Here is a 19,120-nt window from a genome sequence, read left to right as displayed (position 1 = left end):
GACTGCCCCAACTGCAATGCAAGATCACCATATAAGCAAATATCCTCTCATCCTCTAAGAGGGGCAGAGTATAGGAATAAGATGTAATTATTTAAAGAGAGAGATAACCAGAGCATGACTTTGGTATATCACGTATCTGGCTACAAGAACTTCATTTTTTAAAAAAATAATTTACTTCTTTATTGGGGAATAATGCTTTACATTCAACAGTAAATACAATAGTTTGTACATGCATAACATTCCCCAGATTCCCATTAAAAAATACAACCCCCACTAAGTCATTCATCATCTTTCATGGACCTGAATTCTCCCCACCCACCCACCGCAGAGTCTTTTACTTTGGTGTAATACTCCAGTTTCATTTCAGGTTCGACTTGTGTTTTCTTTTCTAATCTTGTTTTTCAACTTAGGCCTGAGAGTGAGATCATCTCATATTCATCCTTCTGTTTCTGACTTATTTCACTCAACATGATTTTTTCAAGGTCCATCCAAGATCGGCTGAAAACAGTGAAGTCACCATTTTTTACAGCTGAGTAGTATTCCATTGTATACCACAGCTTGCTCAGCCACTCTTCTGTTGTTAGACACCTATTGCTTCCAGGTTTTGGCTACGACAAATTGTGCTGCCAAGAACATATGTGTACACAGATCTTTTTGGATGGATGTGTTGGGTTCCTTAGGATATATCCCCAGGAGGGGAATTGCAGGGTCATAGGGTAGGTCCATTTCTAGCCTTCTGAGAGTTCTCGAGACTGTTCTCCACAGAGGTTGGACCAATTTACATTCCCACCAGCAGTGCAAGAGGGTTCCTTTGACCCCACACCCTCTGCAGCATTTGCGGCTGTTACCTTTTCTGATGTATGACATTCTCACAGGAGTGAAGTGATATCTCATTGTTGTCTTGATTTGCATTTCTCTGACAATCAGAAACTTGGAGCATTTTTTCATGTGTTTCTCAGCCTTTTGGATCTCTTCTGTGGTGAATATTCTGTCCAAGTCCTCCCCCCACTTTTGGATGGGGTTATTTGTTGTCTTGTTGTTGAGTCTGGCAAGCTCTTTATATATGTTGGTTATTAAACTCTTATCTGATGTATGGCATGTAAAGATCTTCTCCCATTCTGTGAGGGGTCTCTTGGTTTAGGTAGTGGTTTCTTTTGCTGTGAAGAAGCTTTTTAATTTGATGTAGTCCCATAGGTTTATACTTGCCTTAGTCTTCCTTGTAATTGGATTTGTTTCATTGAAGATGTCTTTAAAATTTATGCGGAAAAAAGTTCTGCCAATATTTTCCTCTAAGTATCTGATAGTTTGTGGTCTAACATCCAAGACCTTGATCCACTTGAAATTTACTTTTGTATTTGGTGAAATACAGTGATTCAGTTTCATCCTTCTGCATGTTTCAACCCATTGTTTCCAACACCATTTGTTGAAAAGACTTTGCTATCCCCATGTAATAGTCTGGGCCCCTTTGTCAAAGATTAGATGTCCATACGTGTGGGGCCTCATTTCTGGGCTCTCAATTCTATTCCACTGGTCAGTTTGTCTGTTCATGTTCCAGTACCAAGCAGTTTTGATGACAATGGCCCTATAATACAGTTTGAGATCTGGGAGTGTGATGCCTCCGGTTCTGTTCTTTCTTCTCAAGATTGTTTTGGCAATTCTAGGTCTTTTCTGATTCCAGATAAACATTTGTAGCAATTTTTCTATTCTCCTAAAAAATGTGCTTGGTATGTTGATGGGGATAGCATTAAATTTGTAGATGGCTCTGGGTAGTATATTCATTTTGATGATGTTAATTCTTCCAACCCATGAACATGGAATATCTTTCCACTTCTTTGTGTCTTTTTCAATTTCTTTGAGTAGTGACTCATAATTTTCAGTATACAAGTCTTTCACTTCTTTGGTTAGGTTTACTCCTAGATATTTTATTGTTTTTGTTGCTATAGAAAAAGGAACTGATTTCTGGATTTCAATTTCTTCTAACTTAGTGTTTGCATAGAGGAATGCCACTGACTTTTGAATGTTAATTTTATAGCCTGACACCTTACTGTATTGCCTGATTTCCAAAAGCTTCTTGCTGGATTCCTTAGATTTTTCCATGTATACTATCATGTCATCTGCAAATAAGGAGAGTTTGACTTCTTCTCTTCCAATCTGTATGCCTTTAATTCCTTGCTCCTGCCTGATTCCTATGGCAAGAACTTCCAACACTATGTTGAATAGTAATGGTGATAGTGGGCATCCCTGTCTAGTACCTGATCTGAGGGGAAATGCTTTCAGTTTTTCACCATTGAGTATGATGTTGGCTGTAGGTTTGCTATATATAGACTCCACTATCTTCAGGAATTTTCCATCTATTCCCATTTTTTGTAGTGTTTTGACCATAAAGGGATGTCGTATTTTGTCAAAGGCTTTCTCTGCATCTATTGATATGACCATGTGGTTTTTGGTCTTGCTTTTGTTGATGTGGTGGATCACATTGATTGATTTATGTATATTAAACCAACCTTGCATGCCTGGGATAAACCCCACTTGGTCATGATGAACAATCTTTTTGATATACTGCTGTGTCCGGTTGGCTAGAATTTTGTTCAATATTTTCGCATCTATGTTCATCAGATATTGGTCTGTAGTTTTCTTTTTTGGTTGTGTCCCTGTCTGCTTTTGGTATCAGGGTGATGTTGGCTTCATAGAAGCTGGCAGGGAGTATTCCAGTGTCTTCTATCTTCTGGAAGACTTTTAAAAGTAGAGGTATTAGTTCTTCTTTGAAGGTTTTGTAGAATTCATTTGTAAAACCATCTGGTCCAGGACTTTTATTTTTGGGAAGATTTTTGATAACTGTTTCAATTTCATTAGCTGTGATGGGCCTGTTTATGTTATCCACTTCCTCTTTCCTTAGTTTTGGAAATTGGTAGGTATCTAGGAAATCATTCATTTCTTCCAGGTTCTCTAGCTTGGTGGCATATAGTTGTTCATAGAAGCCTCGCGTGATATGTTGAATTTCTGCAGTGTCTGTTGTGATATCTCCTCTTTCATTTACTATCCGATTTATTTGGGTCTTCTCCCTTTTCTGTTTTGTGAGTCTGGCTAAAGGTTTGTCGATTTTGTTTACTCTTCCGAAGAACCAACATTTACTTTCGTTGATCTTTTGTATGGTTTTCCTATTCTCAATGTTATTTATTTCTGCCCTAACTTTAGTGATTTCTGTCCTTCTGGTTGCTTTAGGATTCCTTTGTTGTTCTTCTTCTAGGTCTTTAAGATGTGCAATCAGGCTGTTTATTTGTGCCTTTTCTTGTTTCCTAATGTGTGCTTGTATAGCTATGAACTTCCCTCTTAGGACTGCTTTAGCTGTGTCCCAAATATTTTGATAGCTTGTGTCGTCATTTTCATTGAACCCTCGAAACATTTTGATTTCTTCCTTGATTTCCTCTTTGACCCAGAAGTTGTTAAGAAGTGTACTGTAGGGGGTTGGGCGGTGGCGCAGTGGGTTAAGCGCATGTGGCGCAAAGCGCAGGGACCGGCGTAAGGATCCCGGTTCGAGCCCCCGGCTACCCACCTACAGGGGAGTTGCTTCACAGGCGGTGAAGCAGGTCTGCAGGTGTCTATCTTTCTCTCCCCATCTCTCTCTTCCCCTCCTCTCTCCATTTCTCTCTGTCCTATCCAACAACAAATTGCGTCAACAAGGGCAATAATAACAGCCACAACGAAGCTACAACAAGGGCAACAAAACGGGGAAAAAAGTGGCCTCCAGGAGTAGTGGATTCATGGTGCAGGCACCGAGCCCAGCAATAACCCTGGAGGAGGAAAAAAAAAAAGAAAAGAAAAAAGAAGTGTACTGTGGAGCTTCCACATTTTGGGACTGTTACTAATCTTTTGTTGATTGTTAAGTGTTAGTTTAATTCCACTGTGGTCTGAGAAGATGCTTGGGATGATTTCAGTGCTCTTGAATTGGCTGATGCTGTCTTTGTGGCCTAACATATGGTCTATCCTTGAGAATGATCCATGTGGATTTCAGTAAAATGTGTATTCCAGTTTCTTGGGATGAATGACTCTGAAAATGTCCAATAGTTCTAGTTTATCTATCTCTTCATTTAGTTCCCTTATGTCTTTACTGATTTTCTTCCTGGATGATCTGTCAAGTTGAGATAGTGGGGTATTGAAGTCCCCTACTATGATTGTGTTACTGTTAATATATTGTTGTAGCTCTTTCAGTAGAAGTTTGATGTATTTAGATGGCTTCTCATTGGGTGCATAGATATTAATAATTGTTAAGTCCTCTTGATTGACTGATCCTCTGAGCATTAAGTAGTGTCCATTCCTAACTTTTTTAATCTTATCTATTTTAAAGTCTATCGTGTTAGATATGAGAATAGCTGTTCCTGCCCTTTTTTGTGGGCCATTGGCTTGTATGATAGTTTTCCATCCTTTCACTCTAAGTCTGTGTTTGTCTTGTTGAGTTAGGTGAGTTTCCTGTAGACAACATATTGTTGGGTTGTGTTTTCTGATCCATCTTCCTACTCTGTGTCTTTTAATAGGTGAATTCAGGCCATTGACATTTATTGATATCAAAGATTGAAGATATTTTAATGCCATTCTTGTAGAGTTTTAGAGTGTTCTGATATATGTCCTATTTGTGGTGGTCTGGTTGTTTATAGGAGACCTTTCAGAACTTTTTTCAGGGCAGGCTTGGTGATGGTTGCTTCCTTCAACTGTTGCTTTTCTGAGAAGGTTTTGATGCTTCCATCTAGTCTGAATGACAGTCTAGCAGGATATAGTATTCTTGGCTGAAAGCCTTTCTCATTGAGCACTCGATAGGTATCTTGCCATTCTCTTCTGGCCTGTAGTGTTTGTATGGAGAAGTCTGCTGCTAATCTTATGGGTTTTCCTTTGTAGGTGACTCTTTGTTTTTCTCTTGCAGCCTTCAGGATCCTTTCTTTATCCTTATTCCTTTCCATTCTAAGTATGACATGTCTTGGTGTCTTTAGGTCTGGGTTAATTCTGTTTGGGACCCTCTGGGCTTCTTGAATCTTTATGTCTTTGGTGTTGTCTAGACTAGAGAAATTTTCAGCTATTATGGCCTGGAAAATGCTTTCTTCCTTTCCTTCTCTTTCTTCCACTGGTAAGCCAATAATGCGTATATTCTTTCTTTTGAAGTCATCCCATAGGACTCTGTTGTTGTTTTCAGCATCTCTTAATCTCTTTGAGATCTCTTACTTCTTTTTTAGTTGTCTCTAATTCATCCTCAATCTTGCTAATTCTGTCTTCAGCCTCATAGATTCTATTCTCTCTGCCCTCTACTGCTTTCTGGAGTTCATCTATTTTGTTGCCCTGCTCTGATACTGTTTTAGCTTGTTCAGCTAGTTGCCTTCTTAGCTGAGCGATTTCAGCTTTCAGCTCTCTAATAACCATGAGATAATTAGAATTTTCTTCCATATTCTCATTTGTTGTTCCTGCATTTCTGATTATAATTTTTTCAAATTCTTTACTCACTCCTGTTATTATTTCCTTAGCTAATGTTTGGATGTTGAACTCGTTGTTTTGTGCTTCACCCTCTGGAGGACTTTTAGCTGGACTCTTGTCCTGGTTCGAGTCTCCAATATTTCTTCTTGTTGTTTTAACCATTTTATATATTATGTTATGAGTTCCCTTTATCAGTACTTTTTAAATTATTGATTACTATTGCCTGTATTGACTTGTGTCTAAGTAATTTAATTAAATGGTTCACAGTGGTGGAAGTTAATAGTGTTTTCAATCCCTGAGTTGGAGCTCAGTGGTGTAAAAACCTCTTGTTTTTTTCTTCCCTGTAGGCTATGGGAGCCTGAGGGCTTTTAAACTATTAATAGGCTTCTTAGCTTAATCACTGACTCCTGACCAAGAGATAAAGCAGCGTGTGGCAGAGATAATCCAGTGGTTATGCAAAGAGACTTTCACAGCCCCTCAGCTATGCCACCGAGTTATAGGTCTTCTCCTGAGTTTCCTGGTTAGATCTCTGTCCCCTGGTGTCCCTCCCTGTTGCTGCTCCAGATTCTGAGGCTAGTAGCAATGGGGACTCAGAGTTGCACTTGGTGAGTCTCTGGGGAGTCCTTTTCTCCCTTCAGCTGTCCCCTTGTTGTGGAGCAGACTGGAGGTGGTGTCTCCACTGATAAACTGTTGAACTGTTAGCAGTCACTTAATCTCTCCTTAGGCCCCTCTCTCCTCTGTGTCACCAGCCACGCGTGTTTGTACTCACGTGTGATTTACTGGGTTCCTGTGGTCATTCTAGTCCTGTCTTGTTTCGGTCCGGGTGGTCTACTTTGGTATTCCTAGTTGATCCGGGAGAGGAGAGGAGAGGAGAGGAGAGGAGAGGAGAGGAGAGGAGAGGAGAGGAGAGGAGAGGAGAGGAAGTGATCTGCTGCTCAAGAACTTCATTTTTATACTCACAGGACCCAAGGCTTTCCTTTGTGCTCATGCATTCCATTTTTTTATACCAGAACTCTGCATCATTAACATATGAGGCAAACATGACAAAAATGGTACATTAAATACTTATTTTAGCTGTTCCTCGTCAATGCTTACTTTTATGTTCAGATTACTAAAATCATGTATTTAAAAATATAATGGTGGAGAGATAGCACAGTGGCTTTGCAAAAGATTTTCATGCCTGAGGAGCCAAGGTTTCAGTTTAAATTTCCCGTACCACCATAAACCAGAGATGAGCAGTGCTCTGGTAAAAGGTAAAAACAAAACAACATAAAATGTGTGTGTGTGTGTGTGTGTGCGTGTGTGTGTGTGTGTAACAAAAACAGATATAGTCTTGTGGAAGAAAAATTTTGGCCACTTTATTCATCTCAGATCATATATTTGGCTTATAAAAACACATGCAAACAGCAGTTTCCATGAAGATTCCACACAGATCACATTTTCCTTCCTGAGCTCTAAATGTTTCCTGTCTGCACAGCCTGCAGAGGCAGTGCCATAGCAAACCCACACATGAGCAAAACAAGAAGATGCTGTGTGTTTCTCATGATACAAACATCACCTGGATTGAGTAAATCCACACACCAATTTAAAAAAAACTAGCCAATGACCAAAAGCATTATTGAATCTGAGAATAAATTAGAAAGTGGCTTGAGAGATAAGGCTACCGCTTGCTGCTAGGAAACAGGTGCCAGTCTCATCTGAATGACTGAAAAGCATGACTGAGAGCATAGATTTTCCATGTCAAGAGAACTTCCCAGAAGGAGGTGGTGGGCCAAGAAATCCACCCGCCTGTTTGGTAGCAGCTCGTGAAGGGGCAAGTCCAAGAATCTTCTGGATGTTCTGTGAAGAAAAGAACATAAAAGTTAGGTCTCAATGTGAGATGCAGAGAAAAATATTTTAACAGATTTATTATTATTTTTTACCTTTTTTAAAAAACAATGGTTCAAGTTCTTAAACTGCTGATGTCTTAGTTCAGTGTATAATTATATATATAAAGATTTTATTTATTCATTCATGAGACAGGTCGGAGGAGAGAAAGAACCAGATATCACTCTGGTACATGTGCTGCTGGGGACTGAACTCAGGACCTCATGCTTGAGAATCCAATGCTTTATCCACTGCGTCACCTCCCGGACCACGAGTATATATGTTTCTGTAGCCTAAATATTCAATGTTTCAAATGTGTAAGGTGACACTGAGCTTAAATATTTTTTCCTTTTTTTTTTTGCCTCCAGGGCTCAGTGCCTGTACTACAAATCCACTGCTCCTGGAGGCCATTTTTTTTTTCCTTTTTTTGCCCTTGTTGTTTAATATTGTAGTTACTATTGTTGTTACTGCTGTCGTTGTTGCTGAATAGGACACAGAGAAATCAAGAGAGGAGGGGAAGACAGAGAGGGGAAAAGATAGACACCTGCAAATGTGCTTCACTGCTTGTGAAGTTACTCCTCTATAGGTGGGGAGCCTTGCAATTTGCGCCACCTACGCTTAATCTGCTACGCTACCTCCTGACTCCCAACAAATCTTTAGAAAAGTCTTCATCTAAAATCTACTCACATCTCCAGCTGACTTAAACTATACATATATGAAAGCCTAAGACTACAATAACCAAGATGCCAAGTACTGCCTACTAAAAATGAAACAAAATTTGGATTAAGCACCAAGTTCAGGCAAAAAACCAAAAATTTCCCAACTCTTACAAAGAATAATAGAACCCAGAAGCTCAACAACCTACCATTCACAATGCCCATGGTAAAATAAAAATCACTAGACATGAACAGGAAAAGTCAACCCATATCTATATTAAGAAAATAGTCAACAGACCATAAGATGAAGTGCAAGGGTTAGTAGACAAGGTTGCTTTTGTTATTTTACAACAGCATTGGTTTACAAAACTATAAATGTTTTTTTTTTCCCCCTTTTTGTTGCCCTTGTTGTTGTAGCCTCGCTGTGGCTATCACTGCCATTGTTGATGTCGTTTGTTGTTGGATAGGACAGAGAGAAATGGAGAGAGGAGGGGAAGACAGAGGGGGAGAGACAGACACCTGCAGACCTGCTTCACCGCCTGTGAAGCGACTCCCCTGCAGGTGGGGAGCCGGGGGCTCGAACCGGGATCCTTACGCCGGTCCTTGTGCTTTGCGCCACATGCGCTTAACCCACTGCGCCACCACCCGACCCCCAAAACTATAAATGTTTTAGGATGATTCTATACTTCTTCAAAATATGTGATAGCACACCTACCAATTAAGTCCAATGGACCCTGTCCACCTTTGCAAACTACTTTACCCTATAATGCCCTTTTATAACCATAGTTCTATAGCTCAACAAAGGTTTATTTGACTTTGCTTGTTCTCCTTGCTTTGTTTATCTAATATAGGTATGAGATGATGCTATACTTCCATTTTATGTTTCATTAGTGCTTCTATTTTTTAATATCTACTTAGTCTTTTTTTTTTAAAAAAAATATTTTATTTATTAATGCAAAAGGAGAAGAGAGAGAACCAGACATCACTCTGGTACATGTGCTGCTGGGTATTGAACTCAGGACCTCATGCTTGAGAGTCCAATGCTTTATCCTCTCTGCCACCTCCCAGACCACTCATTAGTACTTATTTTTTTTAAAGAAAGAAATCCTTTATTTTTTAAAACATTTTATTTATTTATTAGTGAGAAAGATAGGAGGAGAGAGAAAGAACCTGGTATTACTCTGGTACATGTGCTGCCGGGGATTGAACTCGGGACCTCATGTTTGAGAATACAATGCTTTATCCACTGCACCACCTCCCAGACCACTCATTAGTACTTCTTACAGGACTAGCTTAGTGGTAATCTAACTGATAACACAGCTGAATAGTGTATTCTTGGGTACAGGATTTTTCCATGCAAAACTTTATGGAGGTGGTGTGGTGGGTAAAAGCAGTAAACTCTTGGGGGCCAGGTGGTACTGCACCTGGTTGAGCACACATGTTACAATGCACAAGGACCCAGGTAAGGTCCCCAGAGCCCACCTGCAGGGGGAAAGTTTTGTGAGTGGTGAAGCAGGGCTGTAGGTGTCTGTTTCTCTCCTTCTCTACCTCCCTCTTCCCTCTCGATTTCTGGCTATCTCTATCAAATAAATAAAGATAATTTAAAAAATTCTAATATTTATTTATTCTTTTTCTGTTGCCCTTGTTTTATTGTTGTAGTTATTATTGTTATTGATATTGTCACTGTTGGCTAGGATAGAGAGAAATGGAGAGAGGAGAGGAAGACAGAGGGAGAGAAAGACAGACATCTGCAGACCCACTTCAAAGCTTATGAAGCGATGCTCCTGCAGGTGGGGAGCCAGGGGCTTGAACCAGGATCCTTATGCTCGTCTCTGCACTTTGTGCCACCTGCACTTTACCTGCTATGCTACTGCCCAACTCCCAATTAAAAAAAATTTTTTTTAAAGCAGTGAACTCTCAAGCATGGGTTCCTGAGTTTAATCTGCTAAACTGAATATACCAGAGTACTTGGTTCTCTCTCTGTCCCCAAATCTGTTCTCTCATAAATAAGTGAATCTGTAAAACAAATATCTAAAAACCTTGACAAGGTCTGCTTTTAAAATTCTCTTTATCATCTCTATTTTACTCAATTTACTTTAGACTTGGGTTTGTTTGGTACTTTTAGAACTTCTATCTGAAAGTATAGCTCCTTCTTCAGTCTGGGAATTTCTTGGCTATAATATCTTCAAGTAAGAATCTCAGGAGTCATGTTGGCAGAGGACTAAAAGATCCTGCTTTCTTTCAATATCACAATAAAACACACAACAAACATGGAAAAACTAACATAGGGATTAATTTGGAACTCAAAGTAACAACAAACAGAAAAACCCAAGATACAAAGGGTGAGAACACAAAGAATTAATTAATTAATTAATTCATTCATTCATTCATTCATTCATTCATTTATAGGGAGAGATCATAGAACCAAAAGTTCCTTCAATGTGGTGGGGGCCGATCTTGAACCTGGATCATACCTGTAGCAAAGCAGCACACAATCGGAGTTATCTTGCTGTGACTAAGAATTTCATACCATGGGAGCCAGGCAGTGGTGCAGTGGGTTAAGTGCACATGGTGTCAAGCACAAGGACTAGAGTAAGGATCCCGGTTCAAGCTCCTGGCTCCCCACTTGCAGGGGGATCGCTTCACAGGCGATGAAGCAGGTCTGCAGGTATCTATCTTTCTCTCCTCCTCTCTGTCTCCTCTCTCAATTTCTTTTGGTTTCTATCAAGAAAAAGAAAAACGGTTGTGGGGAGTGATGAACTTGTCATGTAGTCACTGAGCACCAGTGATAACCCTGGTGATAATATAAATATTAAATTAAAAAATTCAAGGTGATTACTTAGGATGTTCAAGGCAAAGCTACCTGAATAACTTTTATGGCATGCAAACAAGCAAAGTTCCATGAAGAAAAAGATATGAACTCAGATTGCTGGGCTGAGGCTACCAAATGGAGATAAGGGAAGGAAGAGCTGCAAGAGAAGGGGTGGTCCAGTGGACTCTGGTAAGGAAATGAGTGCTTTGATGCAGGTGGCACTGTGGCTAATTTGTTCAAAAGGGTGAGAATTATATTTCTAAAACACTTAAAGCATTCAAACCAAGGTGATGTCAAAACCAAAATCTATTGTTACAGTTTTTAAAAAGGAAAATTTGTTGTGAAACCCTAATAAACTTTGGTCTATTGTGGCAGATCTAAAGATTCAAAAGGGAACGGTGAAAATATTTTTTTAAAACTTAAAAGGTGGGGGAGGTGAAAGGGGGGTGGGAAGGTCTTGGGGAACCAGTGCCCTGTGGTGGAGTGACAATTAGGTAATGGGTCAGGTGTGCTGACACCTATCTTGGGAAGATGTGAAACTGTACTCCTCTGGTAACAACAGTCTTATAAATAAACATTTCCTTAATAAAATAATTTAAGAGGGGGCCGGGCAGTAACACAGTGGGCTAAGTGCATATGGCACAAAGCACATGGACAGGCATAGGGATCCCAGTTCGAGCTTCAGGCTTCCCACCTACAGGGGGTCACTTCATAAGCGGTGAAGCAGGTCTGCAGATGTCTTTCTCTCCCCTTCTCTATCTTCCCATCCTCTCTCAATTTCTCTCTGTCCTACCCAACAACAGTAGCAATGATGACAATAATAGTAACAACAATGATAAACAACAAGGGAAACAAAAAGGGAAATAAAATGGCCTCCAGGAGCAGTGGATTCATAGTGCAGGCACTGAGCCCCAGCAATAACCCTGGAGGCAAAAAAAAAGGGGGGTGGAATGGATTGCTATTTCTTTCTCTTTCTTTTAGCATCCCTTTAGTGTGAATGTGGTTCCTCAATGTTGGCTCATAAATCTCTTCATTTACTTTAGTCACCCCTGTCCCCAAGCTTTTCTTGATGGATTCCTTTGCCCTATATCCTTGGTTTTTGTCATTCTGCTAGTAGACCTCTCCACTGCATTTTTAAAGTTCAATTAGTATATATATATATATTTTCTCAATCTGATTTCAGTTATGACTTCTCTAGCACTTTCTCAAATTAAGTTTTCTGCAACTAAACTCATTTTGGTGAGTATCCTCTTTAGGAGATTTACACAGCTCTGCTGAATATGGAACTTTCCCTCCAGCTACTATTTTGATTCGATAATAGAGGTGATTTACTCTGTTTTCTCCTTATGCCTACTGCTCCATGAGGACCTGGATTCAGGGGTATGCTTGAATCTGAGTAGTGACCACTAGCCTGGAGTTGTGAGAAACAGTTACTATATTGTTATAGGCATCAGTTCAGGTCTGTTACATGAAACTGGAACCCTAGGCTAGGCTGTGACAGTTCTGTGCACTCTGGGTCTGTCTGGACAAAGATTGTGGTAGGCTGTAGACTTGGGACTCATCCTCACATATGGACAAAGGATGCAGCTTTGACCTTCCCTACTACCTTCATAGTTTTATTTATTTATTTATTTATTTATTTATTTATTTATTTATTTATTCCCTTTTGTTGCCCTTGTTGTTTTCTTGTTGTAGTTATTGATGTCATCGTTTCCATGTGTTTCTATGTGTTTCTGGGTCTCCGTTAAAGTGTATATTGCCTTGCTGAGAGTTAAATGTCCCTTGTTTCTTTTTCTATAACACACCTTTCAGTAACGCTTGCAAAGCAGGCCTGATAATGGCAAACTCCTTTATTTTTTATTTTTGGTCTGGTACTGTTTTGTTAGTCATTCAGAGTAAAGTGTACGTGGCTGGCTGTTATCTTTTAAAACCTTGAATATGCCATTCCCAATCTTTCCTGGTTCCATGGTTACTGCAGAAAGGACATTTTTCCTATTTTTGTTACTCTTGTTGTTAATGTTGCTATTGCTGCTGTTGTTGGATGGGAAAGAGAGAAACTGAAAGAGGAGGGAAGACGGGGGAGGGGGGTAGACACTTGCAGACCTGCTTCACCACCTGTGAAGTGACCCCCTGCAGGTGGGGAGCCTGGGGCTCAACCGGAATCCTTATGCCCTTATGCCAGTCCTTGAGCTTCACACCATGTGTTCTTAACATGTGGTGCTATCACTCCCCCCAACACTATTTTTTTTTAATATTATTTCTGCTCTCTCCTTTACCTCCCTCCTCTCCTCTGAGACCCCAGTAATTCTGATATTAGCTTTTCTTTTTTTCCTTTTTTTGCCTCTAGGGTTATCGCTGGGGTCTGCAATATGAACCCATTGCTCCTGGAGGCCATTTTTCCCCATTTTTGTTGCCCTTTTGTTGTTAGATATGACAGAGAGATCGAGAGTTTGGTTAGCTTTCCTTTTTCAACAAGGATATAATGTTCAGTTCTCTGCATCTATCAAAAGGTTCCCTAGGTTTTCCTATGGGACCTATTGCTTCTACAACTCTAAGCAGTGATCCCAAACCTCTGTCTCATTTATGCTTGAAGCCTTCTCACCTTCCCCTCCTGCTCACACTGTTCACAGATCACAAACCTTCAGATAGTGATGTTTCTTTCTTTACCAGACATTCTAGCTGTTGGGTTACTGTGTTGTAATATTTGTTTTCTGGGGAAGAGCAAACTTCTTGAGATTAGGTTGCCATAGCTCTGCTCTAGATGTCTTTTTCTCTCTTTCTCCCCTTCTATCTCTTGTCATGGGAAATACCTTGTCTCTCTAAATAAATAAATATTAGGTCAGAGAGCAGCTCAGTGATATGTACATGTGGGGTTCCCTTCCAGGCAAACACAGAGACAAAAAAAATTGGAAATGTTCTAACTGTAGAACAGAAACAAAATGGGCCAGGTGGTGGCACACCTGGTTAAGCACATACATTACTGTGCGAAAGGACCCAGGTTCAAGCCCCTTGTCTCCACCTGCAGAGGGAAAGCTTCACAAGTGTTGAAGCAGGGCTTCAGGTGTGTTACTGTCTCTTTCCCCTCTACCCCTCCTCTCTCAATTTCTCTCTGTCTCTATACAATAATAAAAATGAAAAATAAATTAATTAATAAAAAAGAACAGAAACTAAAAGTCTTAAAAGTCTGAACACTGCCTTGGGGTCCAATTGCACAATAGCAAAAGGCTTACTATGTAAATAACTTGGCTCATAGTATAAGAAAAAACAGAATTTCCAAAAAAAAAAGTATTAGAAAAATAATGGCTGAAAATTTCTCAGATCAATAAATAATCATATTCCAGAAGGAAAAACAATTTTAAATATTGTAGGCAGATCATATTCAATTTGTTGAAAGCCAAACAAACAGAAATTCTGAAAACAGAGACAGGTAACAGAGAAGGGGAAGACAGAGAGGGGTAGAGAAAGAGAGACACCTTCAGACCTGCTTCACCGCCTGTGAAGGGACTCCCCTGCAGGTGGGGAGCCGGGGGCTCAAACTGGGATCCTTACACCAGTCCTGTACTTAACCAGCTGCACTAACGCCTGATACCTGCAGTGACACACTTAATCCCCAACTCTGGATTTGGAGGCCTATGTTCCCTAAACATTTTCAAGTGTTCATAATTTCACTGTTTCCTAGGCCAAGCAAACTCTGATAAAATTGGAAAACCTCCAATCTTATACTTCATAATATGATACAAGTGGTAGACTGCTACTAGCATGTTTTCCCCTTCTGTACAATTTCCCACCACACACATACCAAGTCTGTCAATCAACTTTCCTATTACTTAAGGGTTTACTTCCCACTTAGACTCAGTTCCAAAGGATTGAGATCATTGCTTTTCACCTCTGTGCCCTCAGAATCATGGAAAAAAAAAACAACAACAAAAAACTGGCATTAAGATTTGAATCAGCAACGACAGGAAATGTTCTAAATAAAGTCTTAAACTCACTCATTAATAGAAAGGATTCACTCTTGCCAGGAGTTTTTATAGGAGTTTTCCTGAGTCCACCCCTGACTCATTACCATCATCCTCGATGATAAAGTAACTTAATTTTAGGAGGTAAGAGAATTTCCTTTTATTCTTGAATTCCGTCACTAGCCCCAGTCTAACTTAACACCTCTGATGATGCTGGCAGGCCTACCACTTCCTCTGCTATAAATTTACACAAAGGAAAGAGTTGTGATACGAAGGTCAGGGCAGATAAACATTAATCATTAAGCATTAAGGAAGTAAACAAAAGGAGATAAAATGAGACATAGTAATGAGTTATTTTCAGCTGATATGACTTATCACCATGCTTCAAGTTTGTGGAAAGAAATATTATCTTGGGCTGGAAAACAATCACTATTTTACAACCAGGGTTTCCCTTCATACCTGATTCCACTGCTCATGGAGTATTCTTATTGAACGGTGAGAAGTAGAAAAGGAGAAAGGTAACAGCTCCAGCACACGTGAAGCTTCCACTATACCTTAGAAAGTTAAGGATAAAAAGGTACACTTGAGTTTGGTCTAGTGTATTGTGTCAAAGCAAAGGACTGAGGAAGAAGAGTAGGGAGGGAGCTGTGAGGGATTTGGGGTCTTGGTGCATGATGGTGGAAAAGGACCAAGTTGGGGGTAAGAATGTCTTGCACATATCTATTATGGGGAGATGAGAAATTCTATCTATGTGTCAACAACTATACTGCAATCCAGTAACCCTCCAATAAATGACTTAAAAAAAAAACAAACCTCATTTCAGATAGACAGAGACAGAGGAAAGACCACAGCTCCAACAACTGTGGAGCTTCCCACTGGTGCTCTCCAGTGTTCCCATATGCTGTTGGGCTGAAGTCAGGTTCTTGTGTATGGTGCATGAACACTACCGGAAGTTATCTCCTGGACAACAAATACTTTCAAAATCAATTTTCCAGGGGGACTATAAATGGGAAACTGACCTTATTTTAAAAGAAACACTCACCACAGAAGAGATCCAAAAGGCCGAGAAACACATGAAAAAATGCTCCAAGTCTCTGATTGTCAGAGAAATGCAAATCAAGACAACAATGAGATATCACTTCACTCCTGTGAGAATGTCACACATCAGAAAAGGTAACAGCAGCAAATGCTGGAGAGGGTGTGGGGTCAAAGGAACCCTCCTGCACTGCTGGTGGGAATGTCAATTGGTCCAACCTCTGTGGAGAACAGTCTGGAGAACTCTCAGAAGGCTAGAAATGGACCTACCCTATGACCCTGCAATTCCCCTCCTGGGGATATATCCTAAGGAACCCAACACATCCATCCAAAAAGATCTGTGTACACATATGTTCTTGGCAGCACAATTTGTAATAGCCAAAACCTGGAAGCAACCCAGGTGTCCAACAACAGATGAGTGGCTGAGCAAGCTGTGGTATACAATGGAATACTACTCAGCTGTAAAAAATGGTGACTTCACCGTTTTCAGCCGATCTTGGATGGACCTTGAAAAAATCATGTTGAGTGAAATAAGTCAGAAACAGAAGGATGAATATGGGATGATCTCACTCTCAGGCCGAAGTTGAAAAACAAGATTAGAAAAGAAAACACAAGTCGAACCTGAAATGGAATTGGAGTATTACACCAAAGTAAAAGACTGGGGTGGGTGGGTGGGTGGGGAGAATACAGGTCCATGAAAAATGATGAATGAAATAGTGGGGGTTGTATTGCTAAATGGGAATCTGGGGAATGTTATGCATGTAAAAAAAAAAAAAAGTAGAAACGCAAAGCAGAAATTGACTGAGTTTGGAAAAAATAAAAAAAAATAAAAAAAATAAAAGAAACACAAGTTTCATGAGGTCAAGGACCTTAACGATATCAGATTTTTTTAAAAAAGAACTGTATACTAAGCACTCAGTATAGAGCCTGACATATTCATGCTTAACTCTGCTGAATGTACAAATCAACAGACAAATCTATGAAGGATCATTACTAATGTTAACAGGTTCTGTTAAAGATGGGAAAATGGAGAGCAGGTTGGTGATACACCTAGTTGAGTGCACATGCTATAATGTGCCAATATGCGAGGACTCAGGTTCAAGCCCCCAGTCCCTACCTATAGGATGAAAGCTTCAAAGGGGTGAAGGAGCACTGCAGGTCACTCACTCACTCTCTTTATGTCTTAGTTACTTTAAGGACAAGAGGGACACACACACAGAAAAAAAGAGCAGATCACTGCTCAGCTCTGGCCTATGGTGGTATTGGGAATGAACCTGGGACCTTAGAGCTACAGGCAGGAGAGCCTTTTGAAAACCAATGTGTTTTCTCCCAGATTTCCCCTCCTCTCTCCTTTTCTGTCTCTATGTAATAAATAATAAATTAAAATTAAAAAATAGGGAGTCAGGCGGTAGTACAGCAGGTTAAGCGCAGGTGGCACAAAGCACAAGGACCAGCATAAGGATCCCAGTTTGAGCCCCCGGCTCCCCACCTGCAGGGGAGTCGCTTCACAGGCGGTGAAGCAGGTTTGCAGGTGTCTTTCTCTCCCTCTCTCTGTCTTGCCCTCCTCTCTCCATTTCTCTCTGTCCTATCTAATAACAAATACATCAGTAACAATAATAATAACTACAACAACAATAAAAAACAAGGGCAACAAAAGGGAAAATATTTTTAAAAAATAAATAAAATAAAAATAATAATAAAAATTAAAAATAAATACATAAAATAAAAAATAAATTTTGGGAAAAAGCCATAAAGATGGGAAACTAACTGGAGCAGACAGATATCCTTTATTCAACCAAATAGAAGGAGACATCTTTATTATGAAAGGACAACGCTAGATGGCTCAATCATACCATCATTCACTTTTAGCAAAGTAGACTTGAAAAGGGCACTGGAAATAAGGGCTGGGTGGTGGCACAGGTGGTTGAGTACACATTATCATGCACAAGGACCTAGGTTTAAGCCCTCATCCCCACCTGCAGGAGGGAAGCTTCACCAGTGGTTAAGCAGTGCTACAGCTGTCTTTCTCTCCACCTCTCTCTAATTTTTATTTTATTTTTTTGCCTCCAGGGTTATCGCTGGGGCTCAGTGCCTGCACTACGAATCCACTGCTCCTGGAAGCTATTTTTCCCCTTCTGTTGCCCTTGTTGTTTATCACTGTTGTTACTGCTGTCATTGTTGTTGGATTAAGACAGAGAGAAGGGGAGAGAAAGACACCTGCAGACCTACTTCACCGCTTGTGAAGAGAACCTCCTGCAGGTGGGTCCTTACTCTAGTCTGTGAGCTTTGCGCCATGTGCACTTAACCTGCTATGCTACCACCCAGCTACCCTCACCTCTCTATTTCTCTCCACCTTATGAAATAGGAAAAACAAATAGCAACAAAACAAACAAACAAAAAAGGGGAAGAAATGACTGTTAAAATTGGTGGATTCTCGGAGTTGGGCGGTAGTGCAGTGGGTTAAGCACACATGGCGCAAAGTGCAAGGTCCAGCAGAAGGATCCCAGTTTGAGCACCCAGCTCCCCACCTGCAGGGGAGTCACTTCACAGGCAGTGAAGCAGGTCTGCAGGTGTCAATCTTTCTCTCCCCCTCTCTGGCTTCCCTTCCACTCTCCATTTCTCTCTGTTCTATCCAACAACAACGAGATCAGTAATAACTACAACAATAAAACAAGGGCAACAAAAGGGAATAAATATTTAAAAAAAGAAAAATATATCCAAATTCCAAGCCCAAACAATAACCCTGCTGGCAATAAAGCAGTAAGAAGCAAAACGCTAGAGCTATCAACCAGCATATATAAATGTAGTCATAACTGTTCACAACAAATATTTTAAACCCAGTGATAAAAATTTCTATCCACCAAGACAATTAAACAGCTGAAACTTTACAGATTTACAAATTAAAGACACTTTACATATTTACAGGTAACAGAAATGTATCTCATTCTCTGAAGTGCTACATTTACATTCTATTTTAAAATAATAGTAATAAGGAGAGAGAACCAGAACATCACCCTGGCACACATGCTGTCGGGGACTGAACGAAGAATCTCATGCCTGTGAATTCTGTAGTCTAGAAACTGAGTAACCTTCTTGGTCACTACAGTCTAGTTTACTATAAGAAGATCTATCTGTTAAGACAAATAAAGCCAACCTCAATGCTAGATGAAGTTTGCATAAAATGTATAGCATTCACATGTTAAATGTAAACATTAGCCCTAAGTGAATGAAACTATGCTTTTCTTTTTTTTATATTTATTTCCTCATGTTGCCCTTATTTTATTGTTGTAGTTATTATTGTTGTTGTTATTGTTATTGATGTCATTGTTGTTGGA

The 19,120-nt window shown here is 40.0% G+C and overlaps 1 protein-coding gene across 6 annotated transcripts in view; it reads right to left on the bottom strand.

The window, feature by feature from the left end:
- Nucleotides 1-6,790: 6,790 nt before the first annotated feature.
- TMCO1 (transmembrane and coiled-coil domains 1) overlaps nt 6,791-19,120 on the bottom strand; it is a 69,320-nt gene continuing 56,990 nt past the window's right edge. For all 6 annotated transcript variants that reach the window (XM_060198215.1, XM_007538776.3, XM_060198216.1 and 3 more), the window contains one exon: nt 6,791-7,296. In XM_060198215.1, coding sequence (XP_060054198.1) covers nt 7,131-7,296 — 166 coding nt within the window. In that variant the 3' untranslated portion in view covers nt 6,791-7,130. The remainder of the gene's footprint in view (nt 7,297-19,120) is intronic.

The sequence above is a fragment of the Erinaceus europaeus genome, chromosome 9, assembly GCF_950295315.1.
Source record: "Erinaceus europaeus chromosome 9, mEriEur2.1, whole genome shotgun sequence".
Lineage (NCBI taxonomy): Eukaryota > Metazoa > Chordata > Mammalia > Eulipotyphla > Erinaceidae > Erinaceus > Erinaceus europaeus.
Note: the sequence above shows the minus strand (reverse complement) of the source record. Positions and strands in the feature narration are given on the sequence as shown.